General features: G+C 41.0%; 1 protein-coding gene across 1 annotated transcript in view; it reads left to right on the top strand.

Moving 5' to 3' along the window:
• The window catches only part of PPP2R5A (protein phosphatase 2 regulatory subunit B'alpha), a 113,304-nt gene that overhangs the window by 32,209 nt on the left and 67,990 nt on the right, over nt 1–13,105 (top strand). Inside the window, exon 2 of the mRNA XM_034764527.1 lies at nt 11,392–11,588. Within this exon, the coding sequence (XP_034620418.1) occupies nt 11,392–11,588 (197 nt within the window). The remainder of the gene's footprint in view (nt 1–11,391; nt 11,589–13,105) is intronic.

Below are 13,105 nucleotides of genomic sequence, written 5' to 3'. Positions count from 1 at the left end.
AAGGAACTGAGGGAGAGCAGGGTGGCAGAGTGCTATATCGAGCGCCATGCAGGTGCCCCTCTAGGAGGCTCCACAACCGACCCGATGGATGCTGCTAGGGGGAAGACTTTCCGACGGCCATGCACGCAGCACGTACACACCTAATTGGAATGGATATGAGCAACACATCTAGAAAAACAACAGTTACAAAGGTGAGTAACTTTTTTTTTTTTTTTTTCATTACTGTCTGAGTTAAGGATGTTAGTGCAATGTTTTTTCAAGGCTTTCTCCCCTATTTTAGGGAAGATGACCGAATATTTGTTTTTCTGACTTTCTGAAAATTGCTTCTAAAGTTGGCTTTTTGTGCACTGTAACAATTAGTCTTGACAGTTAAACTACTGGGACTGCTCAGATGTCTTTATCTGCTTTTTTGTTACTAATTAAATTACAATTTGAGAATTAAAACTCAATTTCTTCATTGATAAGTTCAAATGAGTAAGCTGTATTATAGTTATAGCTCTTAAGTGCTTTCTAAACTATTTTATAAGAGCCTCATTATGTTGTAGGTACTACACAAGTGAAAACAGATTTCAGATTCCCATTTGAGGAATGGTATCATTTTAGGGGTAATGCCAAGAAAAGTTACATGTCCTGTACTCCTGTGTCAGTTTCCTAAATTAGCCTCTTTGGATTACATCCTCAGCATGTCTCTGTGATATGGTAGTGCTGTGCGGCTATGATCAGATACTTACTTACGCAAACCACCCATTGTAGAATAATAGAGGAGATCCTAATTACATAAATTTTAATTTAGGAATAGCTGTAAAAATACTCCTCCGAGTGCTTGCTCATGTTGATTCCAAGTAGGTGTGTGCGTGTTGCATGCACAGTCACCAGAAGGCTTTCCCCCTAGCAGTACCTGTCGGTCGGTCCAAGCATCCTCTGGAGTCGTGCCTTTATGGCTCCGCATATGGGGCCCCGCCGACCTACTGTCTCTCCAGTTCTTTCTTACCACCAGTGACGGTCCTTGGAGTGTTCTTTCTCTCTCGTTTCGAGTGATCCCCTAGTAGTTTTCTTTAATATCTATAAATAGTTAAAATACACTCGTTATAAGTGTTAGTTTGAATCCTGGTTAGCATGGGTTTCTCCGCCGTTCCCTTCCCTCTCCCAGGGCTGGGGCATGCCTTGATCCCAGGGGTTTAAACCATGTGGGGTCTGCCAGAAACCGATGCCAAGGGGTGACCCACACATGTCCTGCCTGAAGTGCCTGGGGGAATCCCATCAAACAGACAGGTGTAAAATCTCTAGAGGATTCTGCCCCCGCACCAAGAAGGAAAGGGACCAGAGTGTTAATGTTGCTGATGGAGGCAGCCCTACAGCCACAGTTGGAGTTGAACCCCATGGACCCAGCAGCGGGCTCCTCAGCATCACTGCGCAGCATACCAGCCTCAGTTGGACTTTTGGCACAGGAAGACTGACGGGGCGCTTCCCTGCTCGAGTGCCTGAGCATGAGTTTGCTAAAGGAGTGCGACCTGTGTCAGGCCACTGCTTGCCTGTACAGCAGCTGGCAATGTCCCCTCTGGGCCCACAGAGGGGTCCGTCGAGTCCGGCGCCAGTGGAGAAGGGTCAAGTGGAGGACTTAGACCTTCCCTCCACACCAGAGACCTTCAAAGCAGCCAAGGACCTCATAGCCCTGACGGGTCCACGCTCTCCCGACCAGCATGAGAGATCATCAGCCCCAAAGCCTCTGACAGTGCACAGAACACCGGTGCCATCCAGGTGTAAACAGGAAATGACACATCACTCGCCCTCTCCTCAGCACTGCCTGGCACCATGCAGCCTTGGTCGCCGCGCTCGAACTCCTGGGCATCTGACTCTGAGGTGGACTCCTATGTGTCAAGGAGGAGCCGGCACCAGGGACAGTGACAATCCCAGAGACCGGAAATGGTACAGGCCTTTCCACCCATGCCATGGTCAGTGCAGTGGCCCTTCTGGACCCAATGGGCATACTATCAATCCCAGGAGTCCATTTCCAGGTGATCCTTCTCAGCCACATCTGATGGACGAGCTGCATCCAGGATCAGGGAGCTCTCTCCTGGCACCGCCATGGCTACCACTACTAGCGCTGCCACCGCGTACATCACTGTCACTATGGCTGGCACCACAGTCGACGCCACAGCCGGTGCTGCATACAGCGTCAAGTCGGGCATAGCCGCAAATGACTGGGACCGTTTCGATGAGCTGGACGGGCAGAAAAGTCCCACTCTGGCCCGGGCCTCCTGATGAGGCAGTGGCAGGAACCTTTTTGGGGCCTCCCCCAGCGGACAGTAGAGCCCACCTGGAACTTTGGGCACAGAATCTAGGTATCCAGATGGATGAGGTCACCGAGGTGTTGGACCCTATGGTGGACATCTTACTCCCCGTGGGCCCCACCAGGGTGGCTGTCCTCTGATTAAGACCATTCAGGAAACTACTAAGACCTTATGGCAAACACCGGCCTCTCTGACCCCCACAGCAAAAGGGGGTCGAAAGGAAATATTTTTGTGCCTTCCAAAGTGTACGAATATCTCTTTACACATTCCTAACCGGACTCCGTGGTAGCGGTGGTGGTCAATGAGCGGGAGATGCAAGGGCAGCAGGGGCCCACTCCCTGGGCAAACTATGCAAAGAAGCTGGATCTCTTTGGGAGGAAGGTATACTCCACCAGAGGGCTTCAGCTTCGTATTGCAAACCAGCAGGCGATTCTCAGTTGCTACAATTTTAAATCCTGGGATACAATGTCTAAATTTATGGAGCTTGTCCCAGCAGGCTCCAAGTCCGAATTCTCGGCCTTGGTGGATGAGGGCAAGGGGGTGGCAAGGACCTCATTGCAGGCCACGATGGACTTGGTGGACTCAGCAACCCACAGCATGTCCTCAGGGATTGCAATGCACCATTGCTCCTGGCTGCAGGCCTCCCGGGGGAGATTCAACAGATTATTCATGACCTCCCTTTCGAGGGCTCCACTTTGTTTTCAGAGAAAACGGACTCGAAGCTGAACAGTTTAAATGACTCCTGAGCCACTCTGAAATCTCTGGGGCTGCATACACCAGCCACCTAGCATAAACGCTTTAAGTCCAAACCTATGTCCCGACTGTATCAAGGGCATTCTGGGCAGCACTACAATAGGAGAAGGGGCAGAAACCAGAATCAGCATCACCAGTCTCAAGCTCCTAACAACCAGGGGTCAGGGTTATTGAGACAACCGCCGGGCCCTAGGCAGGCTTTTTGAAGATATGCCTGGGGCGACATACCAACCCAAAACCTGAATCTCTTATTACTAGGGCTGTCAATTAATCACAGTTAACTTACGCAATTAACTCAAAAAATTTAATTACAATTAAAAATATTAATCTCTATTTAATCGGAGTTTTAATTGCACTGTTAAATAGAATACCAATTGAAATGTATTAAATATTTTGGATGTTTTTTCTATATTTCCATATATATTGATTCCAATTACAACACAGAATACAAAGTGTATATTTTTATTACAAATATTTTCACTGTAAAAATGATAAAAATAGTATTTTTCAGTTCACCTCATACAAGTACTGTAGTGCAATCTTTGTTGTGAAAGTGCAACTTAAAAATGTAGATTTTTTTTTTATTACATAACTGCACTCAAAAACAAAACAATGTGAAACTTTAGCGCCTACAAGTCCACTCACTCCTGCTTCTTGTTCAGCCAATTGCTAAGACAAACAAGTTTGTTTACGTTTACAGGAGATAATGCTGCCATCTTCTTTCTTACAATGTCACCAGAAAATGAGAACAGGCATTTGCATGGCACTTTTGAAGCCGGCATTGCAAGGTATTTACGGGGCCAGATATGCTAAGCATTCGTATGCCCCTGCATGCTTCGGACACCATTCCAGAGGACATGCTTCAATGCTCGTTAAAAAAATGTGTTAATTAAATTTGTGACTGAACTCCTTGCGGGAGACTTGTCTGTCCCCTGCTCTGTTTTACCTGCATTCTACCATATATTTCGTGTTATAGCGGTCTCGGATGATGACCCAGCACATGTTTGTTTTCAGAACGCTTTCACTGCAGAGTTGACAAAACGCAAAGAAGGTACCAATGTGAGATTTCTAAAGATAGCTACAGCACTTGACCCAAGGTTTAAGAATCTGAAGTGCCGTCCAAAATCTTAGAGGGACAGGTGTGGAGCATGCTTTCAGAAGTCTTAAAAGAGCAACACTCTGTTATGGAAACTACAAAATCCAAACCACCAAAAAACAAAATCAACCTTTTGCTGGTGGCATCTGATTCAGATGATGTTAATGAACACGTGTTGGTCCACTCTGCTTTGGATCGTTATTGAGCAGAATCCATCAGCATGGACGCATGTCCTCTGGAATGGTGGTTGAAGCATGAAGGGATGTATGAATCTTTAGCGCGTCTGGCATGTAAATATCTTGGGATGCCGGCTACAACAGTGCCGTGCAAATGCCTGTTCTCATTTTCAGGTGATATTGTAATTAAGAATTGGGCTGATTATCGTCTGAAAATGTAAACAAACTTGTTTGAGCTATTGGCTGAACAAGAAGTAGGACTGATTGCACTTGTAGGCTCTAAATTTTTACATTGTTTTATTTTGAATGCAGGTTTTTTTGTACATAATTCTACTTTTGTAAGTTCAGCTTTCATGACAGAGATTGCATAAAAGTACTTGTATTAGGTGAATTGAAAAATACTATTTCTTTTGTTTACAGTGCAAATATTTGTTACCAAAAATAAATATAAAGTGAGTACTGTACACTTTGTATTCTGTGTTGTAATTGATATCAATATATTTGAAAATATAGAAAACATCACAAAATATTTAAATAAATGGCATTTTATTGTTTAACAGTGTGATTAATTGCAATTTTTTTTAATCGCATGACAGCTCTACTTAACTATGTGTAATAATAATAGGAGTTACTCTGTAGTTTTACTCTAAACTCAGTTAGCCTTTTTGTATACCAGTTCTGTAAATCAATTGCAGAATTAACGTTGCCAAAGTGTAGGATAAATTATTTTAAAAGATGATAGTGAGCCTTTTAAAAAAATTACTGAACGTTCTACTGCTTATGATGAATTAATAGGTTTTAAGATTGGTAGATGGCAAAGAGAGAACACAGAGGCATTTCAGTCCACAAACTTAGTATGCATTTTATCCTTTTTGCTTAAATGGTAACAGCATTCTAACAGAGGCAACACCTTCCTTTTTTGAATTAATATCAAATGGTTGGTGTCATGTTGCTGTTTTTAAAACGATTGAAGTTGGAAACTTACTTTAGAACAAAACAAAACCGTGAAGGGAATGGTATTGTTTACCATTTTTTCAAGTTTATATCTGATTACTCAACTGAATACTCTTATTAAACTGTGGGGTTTTGTACCTTTATGCTGTGCTTGGCAAAAATTTCTATACAAGATTCAAGTTATGCTTGACTGATAAAATCCAGCAACACTAAATCAACATTTACATTTTTTCTACCAAGAGTACTTAAGTCTATGAACAAGCAGAGGTGAATAGCTGTTTCTTGAAAAGTTAGGAATCATGTCCATTTGATTCACCATCTCTCTGAACCTTGTCTTTTTCAGAGTTTTGCAAGGTTGTTGAAGCAACAAAAAACTTGAAGGTTTTAGGGGAGGATTTTCAGAAGTGTCTGTTACTTTAGGAGCACAAATTCCATTTACTTACTGATTCTTTCTGGAGCATTCACAAGTGTGTTGGAGGTGGCGGTATCATGTGGTGTGGGATGGGAAAGGAAATATGAATAAGTAAAAATGAAGGAGTGAGAAATTAGAAAGGTAGAAATTGAAATGAGGATTTTGTGATAGCGTATACACAGAAATGAGATTCTGCGAATGACAAATACATTCAATCAAAATGGTGTGAGAGACATGGTAGCAAGGAGAATCAAAAGCACACATGGCTGTTTTTTACTTACAGGCAGTTGTACAGCATTATCACTATAGAATCCAAGTACATCATAAACTAATCAGAGCTCTTTCTAAAATTTGGTAACTTTCACTTTCCATTTCTTTACTTGAAGACTCGGAAGACAAAATGCAATTATTTCCTTGTAGTCATCCTTTCTCTGTACAAATTCTGTTTAGATTACAATTTGCTTCAGAAATAATTTTCTAAATCTATTATAAATTTTTCCACTTTCATGTGACTGACAAACCATGAGTGGGTTTGTTCCTTTCACTGTTTTTAAGAAGCAGATTAGATTTGTAATTCAGCTTTATTATATGTAATCGTGCCAGAGTCTGATAGAAAGATTTAACTCCCAAGCGGAGATTCCAGGATTCTTGGTAAGATGCCAGTCACTTTCCCTTTTCAGCATCTGGAGAACACTAAACTTGCCTTCTCCAAGACACTTTTCCTGGGTCTTGGCGGTGGCTCCCCATGCCCCCAAATCTTTTTGTATCTGCATCTAGCTAATACGTGACTGGTAAATTGTTCAAACGTTATGTATAGAAGTTTTCTATCAATAGAAACATTCTATTGGGAGATGTGGGAGTTCACGAAAACCACAAGGGTGGGCAGACTTTGTGCTATTCTAGAACTAAAATAAATGTTCTACTTATTTTAAGATGTGTGATTTTAATTAAAATCAGATTTGCATTCTGCTTGCAGATAAATTTAACAATGACTTGGGCATTATTGAAAAATTGAGTTTATAATATTTTGCAACTCTGTGATAGAAATAATAAACTTTAGCTTTGACTCACTTTAATACATATGCTATTAAAAACTCATAATTACTCTCTCATAATTGCCTCTTACTCTGAGAACTGTTGAGGCTTTCAGATTGAGTGATAGTTTTGTTTGAATTGTGATCTTCAGTAAAGATCTAAGAATTTTTGTGTGTGTGTGTGTGTGTAGTGCACAGTGGTGTTCAAGATATTAAGTCATCCTCTCCCAATATGGTTGACAGCTGTCTAATGGCACAAACCCAAACGCCCCTGCCCTGCCCTATCCCTTCCATCCCCCCTCCCTTTGTTGCTCACTCTTCCCCGTCCTCATTCACTTTCACCAGGCAGTGGCAGGGGGTTTGGGTCAGGCCCTGGGAGGGGGTGCGGGAGGGGGTGCCCGCTCTGGGCTGGGGCAGAGGGTTGGGGTGCGGGCTCTGGGAGGGAGTTTTGGGTGCAGGAGAGGATGTGGGGTGCGGGCTCTGGGCTGGGATGGGTGTGGGAGGGGATGAGGTATGCGGCCTCCAACCAGGCAACGCTTATCTCAGGCAGTTCCTGAAAGCGACCAGCATATCTCTCTGGCAATGGCTCCTAAGGCAGTTCCTGGCCAATGGGTGCTGTGGAGTTGGTGGCTTGGGGCGGGGGCAGCGCGGGGAGACCCCCAGGGACGTGCTAAGCGCTTCAGGGAGCGGCAGGGAGTCTGCCTTAGCCCCGCTGTGCCACCGGACTTTTAGCACTTAAAATCTCCCGGTTTGGCTTCAGTAGCCTCTGGGAGACTCCTGGCAAAATCAGGAGGCTTGGCAACCTTATCTTTCAAACATGCAGGGTGGCTTACGCTGTACTTGCCTAGTGTAATACTTCCAGTCAGTATAACTTTATGGATCAACTGTTAACTGAAGCTGATGGATGGTTACTCCATTACCTCTGCAGCAGAGCAAACTTTTAATTACCTGCCTGAAAACATATTTAAACAGAAGCTCTGAGCAAATAATAAAAATTATAGGCCTGATTTGGTAAATACTCTTCTAGAAAGGAAAGGCTTTAAAAACTAATGTAAGCTTTTTTTATTATTATTATTTTATTTATTTAAACTAGCTAGTTACATTAGCCTCATATCAGGATATAAGTCAGGTGAAAAGTTTGTATAGTGAATTTTTACTTTAAAAACCCTTAAAAACCACTGTAAATACAAATTATTTTAATAGTGAGTGAAATAATTTAATTCATCTGTGTATTGAAAATATTTAGGGAGCTCACATCACTTTAGTATCTTGGTATCATACAAAATACATTATACATCAGAGTAAATAGATATTTGTAGCCTACTAACAAAATACGTTGACAGTAAAAATAGAGTGCAGCAATGTGATGTTTTTTACTTTTTGCTTTACTTTCACTTTTTTTTTAGAAGCATTTTCTCCAATTACTATATTTCAAATTTTTAACCCCCACATTTAGATTGAAATCTTCTTTTGGTTGGCAGTCTCTACCTTAAAATAAATATTGATCTTTTTTTCCCTTTTTATTTAAGGCGTTGTCTTTTCTGAAAAAATTCTCCCCATGATTTAACATGTGGTGGAAATACTAATTTAGACAGGTTCTGATGGCCACCAGTGCTTTTACCACAGTATATCATGTACACTTTCATACCCATTCATTCAGACTATTGTACCTCATATGCATTCAATTTAGGAGGGAGAGTCAGACAGAAGGGATTTTCTTTTTTCTGGAGTCACCTGAGGTTTCCAGAAACTATAACTGTACATCAAGACTCTGAAAATGAGGCAGTCATGAATACACAAAGGGGGTATGTTTTATCACAAAACAAGAGAATCATTGGGTCATTAGACTTCTGTCTTCTATATCATTCACAGATACTGGTCTGTGCCACCTATGTAGATGACCCCTCAGGAGTGAGAATGGACTCTCACAAAACTCTTCTGGTGACTACTTACTCAGCAAGATGGACAAGAAATATCTCACAGAATGAGTAGATCTGTGGTAGACCTGTGCTGATGGCTTCGTGGTCTTAGAATAGTGACCCAGAGGCTTGCCACTCACATAAAGATACACCCGCAGTGATCTTTGTTTCTCTTTGAGGGAAAACTCTGCTAGTGAGGGATGCTTTCTCCATCCACAGGGAAAGAAGGCATGTGTAGCAATTCACCTGTACTTCTGGTATCAAAGTCTTGGTCAAGGTCGTGGGGCATGATTTTATTTTTCTAGAGTCCCAGATGGATGATTCCTTATTCTCCTTAGGATGGCAGAGTCCCATCCTGATAGGCTGAGAATGTTGCTTTGGACAATTAGAGTGCTTCACTCTGTCTCAGTGCATGAATGCAATTAATTCCAAATAGGGTACAGAACAGTAGATATGGTATCTCTAGGGTACATCTACACTACCCGCTAGACGCGATAAATCAGTCCCCGATTGCTCTACCATTGACTCCTGTACTCCATTGCGGCAAGAGGCGGAAGCGGAGTCGACGGGGGAGCTGCAGCAGTCGACCCCGCACCGTGAGGACGTGAGGTACATCGACTTCAGCTACACTATTCTCGTAGCTGAAGTTGTGTATTTTAGGTCAATTCCCCCCCCGCCCCCTTGGATCTGATATAGTTGGGTCTAGGTCTGGAGGTCAATGGTAATCCTAAACAGGAGAGCTCCAATTGCTTGTCGCAGGAAGATTTCAGTCAGCCACGTTATCTGTGCTAAATACATTTTCAACCATTATTATTCAGACATGACCAGGAAGGAATTCCACTTCATTTTCTTCTCATAGAATCTATTTCTGAAGAATGTGGAGCTTGAATTCTTCTTCCACCTTCAGGGGGTTGTCTTTCAGGATGACTCCTACTGCACTGAGCCAAGTGTGGGGGTAGAGTGGGGAACAAGTTGTTTGCACTCTTGTCCCTCACTGGATTTAACTCTTTTCACTCTACAGCTTTTATTATTTCACATTATTGGGATATCGCTACTTACTTTTCAAGAGTGAATTTTGCAATGATGGTGTCTGTACAAACTTATTTGTATGTAATTGGAATTTAAGAGAACTCTTAATTCTCACTTTTAGTAAGAGTTAAGGAAATATTTTGGGGCTTTTGAGATATCTAAGACTGTCCTTCTGAGCATACACCAGAGCCCTTCAGCTGGCTTAATTGCAGAGGGCCAAAAACCTTAAGAGCAAGGGGAGTTTCCTGCATGGCTCACTCTGGTAGCATGTGTCACAAGAGTAAGAATTCTGTATATCTTCAGCGAAGCAGTTACCAAAGTAGTTTTTCCTTCTCCTTGATTTGCTTATTTTATGATGTGGCAATACCAATTTGGACACTCCACAGGACATGCCAATATTGATCAGATAGTCAAGGTAGGGCAGGCTAACTACAGCTGCTTTCCATTTCTGAAAACTCTCAATTGGGTAAGCCTGCCTGTGTGCCCAGAGAGAGAAATGGGAGCGAAAATTCTGCAGCGTGGCACATAGTATTTTAAAAGACTGACGGGACTCTTCCATACTGGTGTTGCCAGAATACAAACAGTAGTTAGTGAGAAAAGGGAAAATCTCCCCCTCCCCTGCCCCATTGAATTCAATTAAGTGGTGTGAAGTTGAATTCATTTGTCATTAACCATAACAACTGTGCCTGCATTTGTTGTGACTTTGTATGCAGAAGTCAGAGGGTCACAGTATTTTGAGCAAAAAATATTTATTTTCCAGTAAGTTTAATATGGCTTAGTAATTTAATACTCTAATACTCTAAAACTATTAACATCACTCTGCCACAGATCCAAATTGTAGCATTAATGAAAGAATTTTGCTCAGTAGCAGGCTGGGAGGATGTACAAAGACTGATGCTTTATGAAAATGCTGCCCTAGTCATGACAAACATATGGTCTTAAGTGATCACATATTGTTCAAACTGGAGAATTTAAATAGTAAAATAGACTAGAGAAACTTAATGAGTTAATTTAAGATGTGAAAATCTAGGATAAAATAGTTTCTGTGAAAATTCTGTGAAATACAATTCTCCACTGATACATTCATCCTATGATGGCAAGAGAGTTACCTTGTTTTTTTAGCCATATGTATCTGCCCTGCAGATTTTTTAATTTTTAAATAGACAATGTAATAAAGAATTAGTGGCTGGAATGCAACAAGTCACATGACTGAGTGGTTAGTTCTGTGGTGATGGTGGGGGGCTTGGTACTTGTTTTTAATTTTGTGTAGAATACATTTAGTTTTTTAAAAAAGCGTAATTTCTCTATTTCATAGAATATCCGGGTTGGAAGGGACCTCAGGAGATCATCTAGTCCAACCCCCTGCTCAAAGCAGGACCAATCCCTAACTAAATCCCCAGATGGCCCCCTCAAGGATTGAACTCAACCCTGGGTTTAGCAGGCCAATCCTCAAACCACTGAGCTATCCCCCCCGTTAATTACATTTTATGTATTTCCCATTTAAAATCTTACTGTGGATATATCATCAAAACCTCTGTTAAATGTCATGTTAGTGGCACAAACAATTTTGATTTTAGATGTGACCGTATTGAACGTTGATCTCTTGTGCTTGCCACCCAAAACTAATCTTCCTTATTAATACTGAGTTATGGCTGATACGATATTTAGAAATCAGTGCTTCGATTTCTAAAAACTTAAGTGGCTTTTTTCTTTTTTTCTGCTTATAGATGCCACCTCAAATGAACAGCAAGATCTCTTTTGTCAGAAATTGCAGCAGTGTTGTATACTGTTTGACTTCATGGACTCTGTTTCAGACCTGAAGAGCAAAGAAATTAAGAGAGCCACATTGAATGAACTGGTTGAATACGTTTCAACAACTCGTGGTGTGATTGTTGAGTCAGCATATGCTGACATAGTGAAAATGGTAAGTAAAAATTGAAGTCGAACAGTATTTATTTGATATATTTAAAACTAAATAAAATATTTCTTACTGATCATTAGCTTGTCTGAATTTATATTGTTAAAGTAGTTGTAGAGCATTGCTGTGGCTGACACTGCCTGTAAATTTAGTATAGTTCATTAGTAAACCAACTCAAACAGCCTAAAGAATTATTTAGAAAGCTTTGTTGAATTTGTCAAATCTGAAAAGTTGCTTTATTTGATATAGCACGGTAAATGTAGTATAGCTAAATTTTTAGATGTGACATATGAAGAAGCTTCTGGACAAGCTGAAAAAATATCCCACAAGGTTCAGAAAATTAGAACATTTTGAGTTGTTCTGCCAGTGCTTCCACACTTGAGAACTGCAATAGATGTATGGACTCGTAAGGGTGAGTATTGGAGCTAAAACTCCAGGAGAGATTCTCATTGAAGTTAGATTCAATAGAAAGGAAGTTTCTCTACAGGGAGGAAGGAACTGGTCATACTCAGAGTAAATGCACTTTACAACCTTAAATCATTTAGGTGTAACTGTATAGTCTAGAATCAGCATAAACTGATGTGTACTGCAGAGCTCTTTCTGTAAATTACTGTGGTTATAGAACAAACAAGAAATTATTTACAATTGTTACCCACAGTAACTTGTGTTTTTTCTATTTGATGTTCTTCTCTTATATAAGGAAGAGATGTTTGTGTTTCAAAGCAATCTCTGCTTCTCATTCACTTTTTGTTTTGACATATATATTCCATGTATTTAAATCTTGATTGACCGATAGCTCTTTTAATTTACCGATCTATAATCTTCTAAGCAACAGTTTGAAGACTTTAATATAGGAGGAAAAAATTGTTCTTAGCTCTCTCTCAAATAGAGGGATCTGTAAAACCCCATTGTGACTTGAAATGTAGTAGTAATACTGATGGATTGACAACAAGTTCATAAGTATGGTCTACCATCTAGTTATAGAATAATTATTCCCCATACCTTGTTGAACCCAATTTTTTTCCACTTTCCTGTTGTAAAACTAGCTAAATTTTCCTTTCTCTCCTCGATGATTGAGAGATTCTAGCTGGGTGTTTAAGGTGAAGAAAACTGGCATTAGGCAGTAGAAGAGGGTCAAGTATAGTGAAGAGGCCATTAGGGAGACTGTTGGATGGAGGACAGGTGTATAGGGGAGTGGAATGAAAAGTTGATTGAAAAGTAGTCACAGGGAAAAGGGTATTGAGCTCAGAAAGTTGAGACAGAAGATAGCATGATGAATCAGAAACTTCTGGAGATCTACTGAAGATATGATCTGGGACAGTCACCCAGAAATACAATAAGAAGCATCTTCAATAGAGTATCTCCTCTACACTTTTTTCAGAGTAGCAGCCGTGTTAGTCTGTATCCGCAAAAAGAACAGGAGTACTTGTGGTACCTTAGAGACTAACAAATTTGTTAGTCTCTAAGGTGCCACAAGTACTCCTGTTCCTTCTACACTTTTTGGATCTCATGAGAAACATCCA

This window comes from Trachemys scripta, chromosome 3 (assembly GCF_013100865.1).
Source record: "Trachemys scripta elegans isolate TJP31775 chromosome 3, CAS_Tse_1.0, whole genome shotgun sequence".
Taxonomy (NCBI): domain Eukaryota; kingdom Metazoa; phylum Chordata; order Testudines; family Emydidae; genus Trachemys; species Trachemys scripta.
The sequence above is the reverse complement of the archived record's forward strand: the minus strand, read 5'-3'. Positions and strand labels throughout refer to the sequence as shown.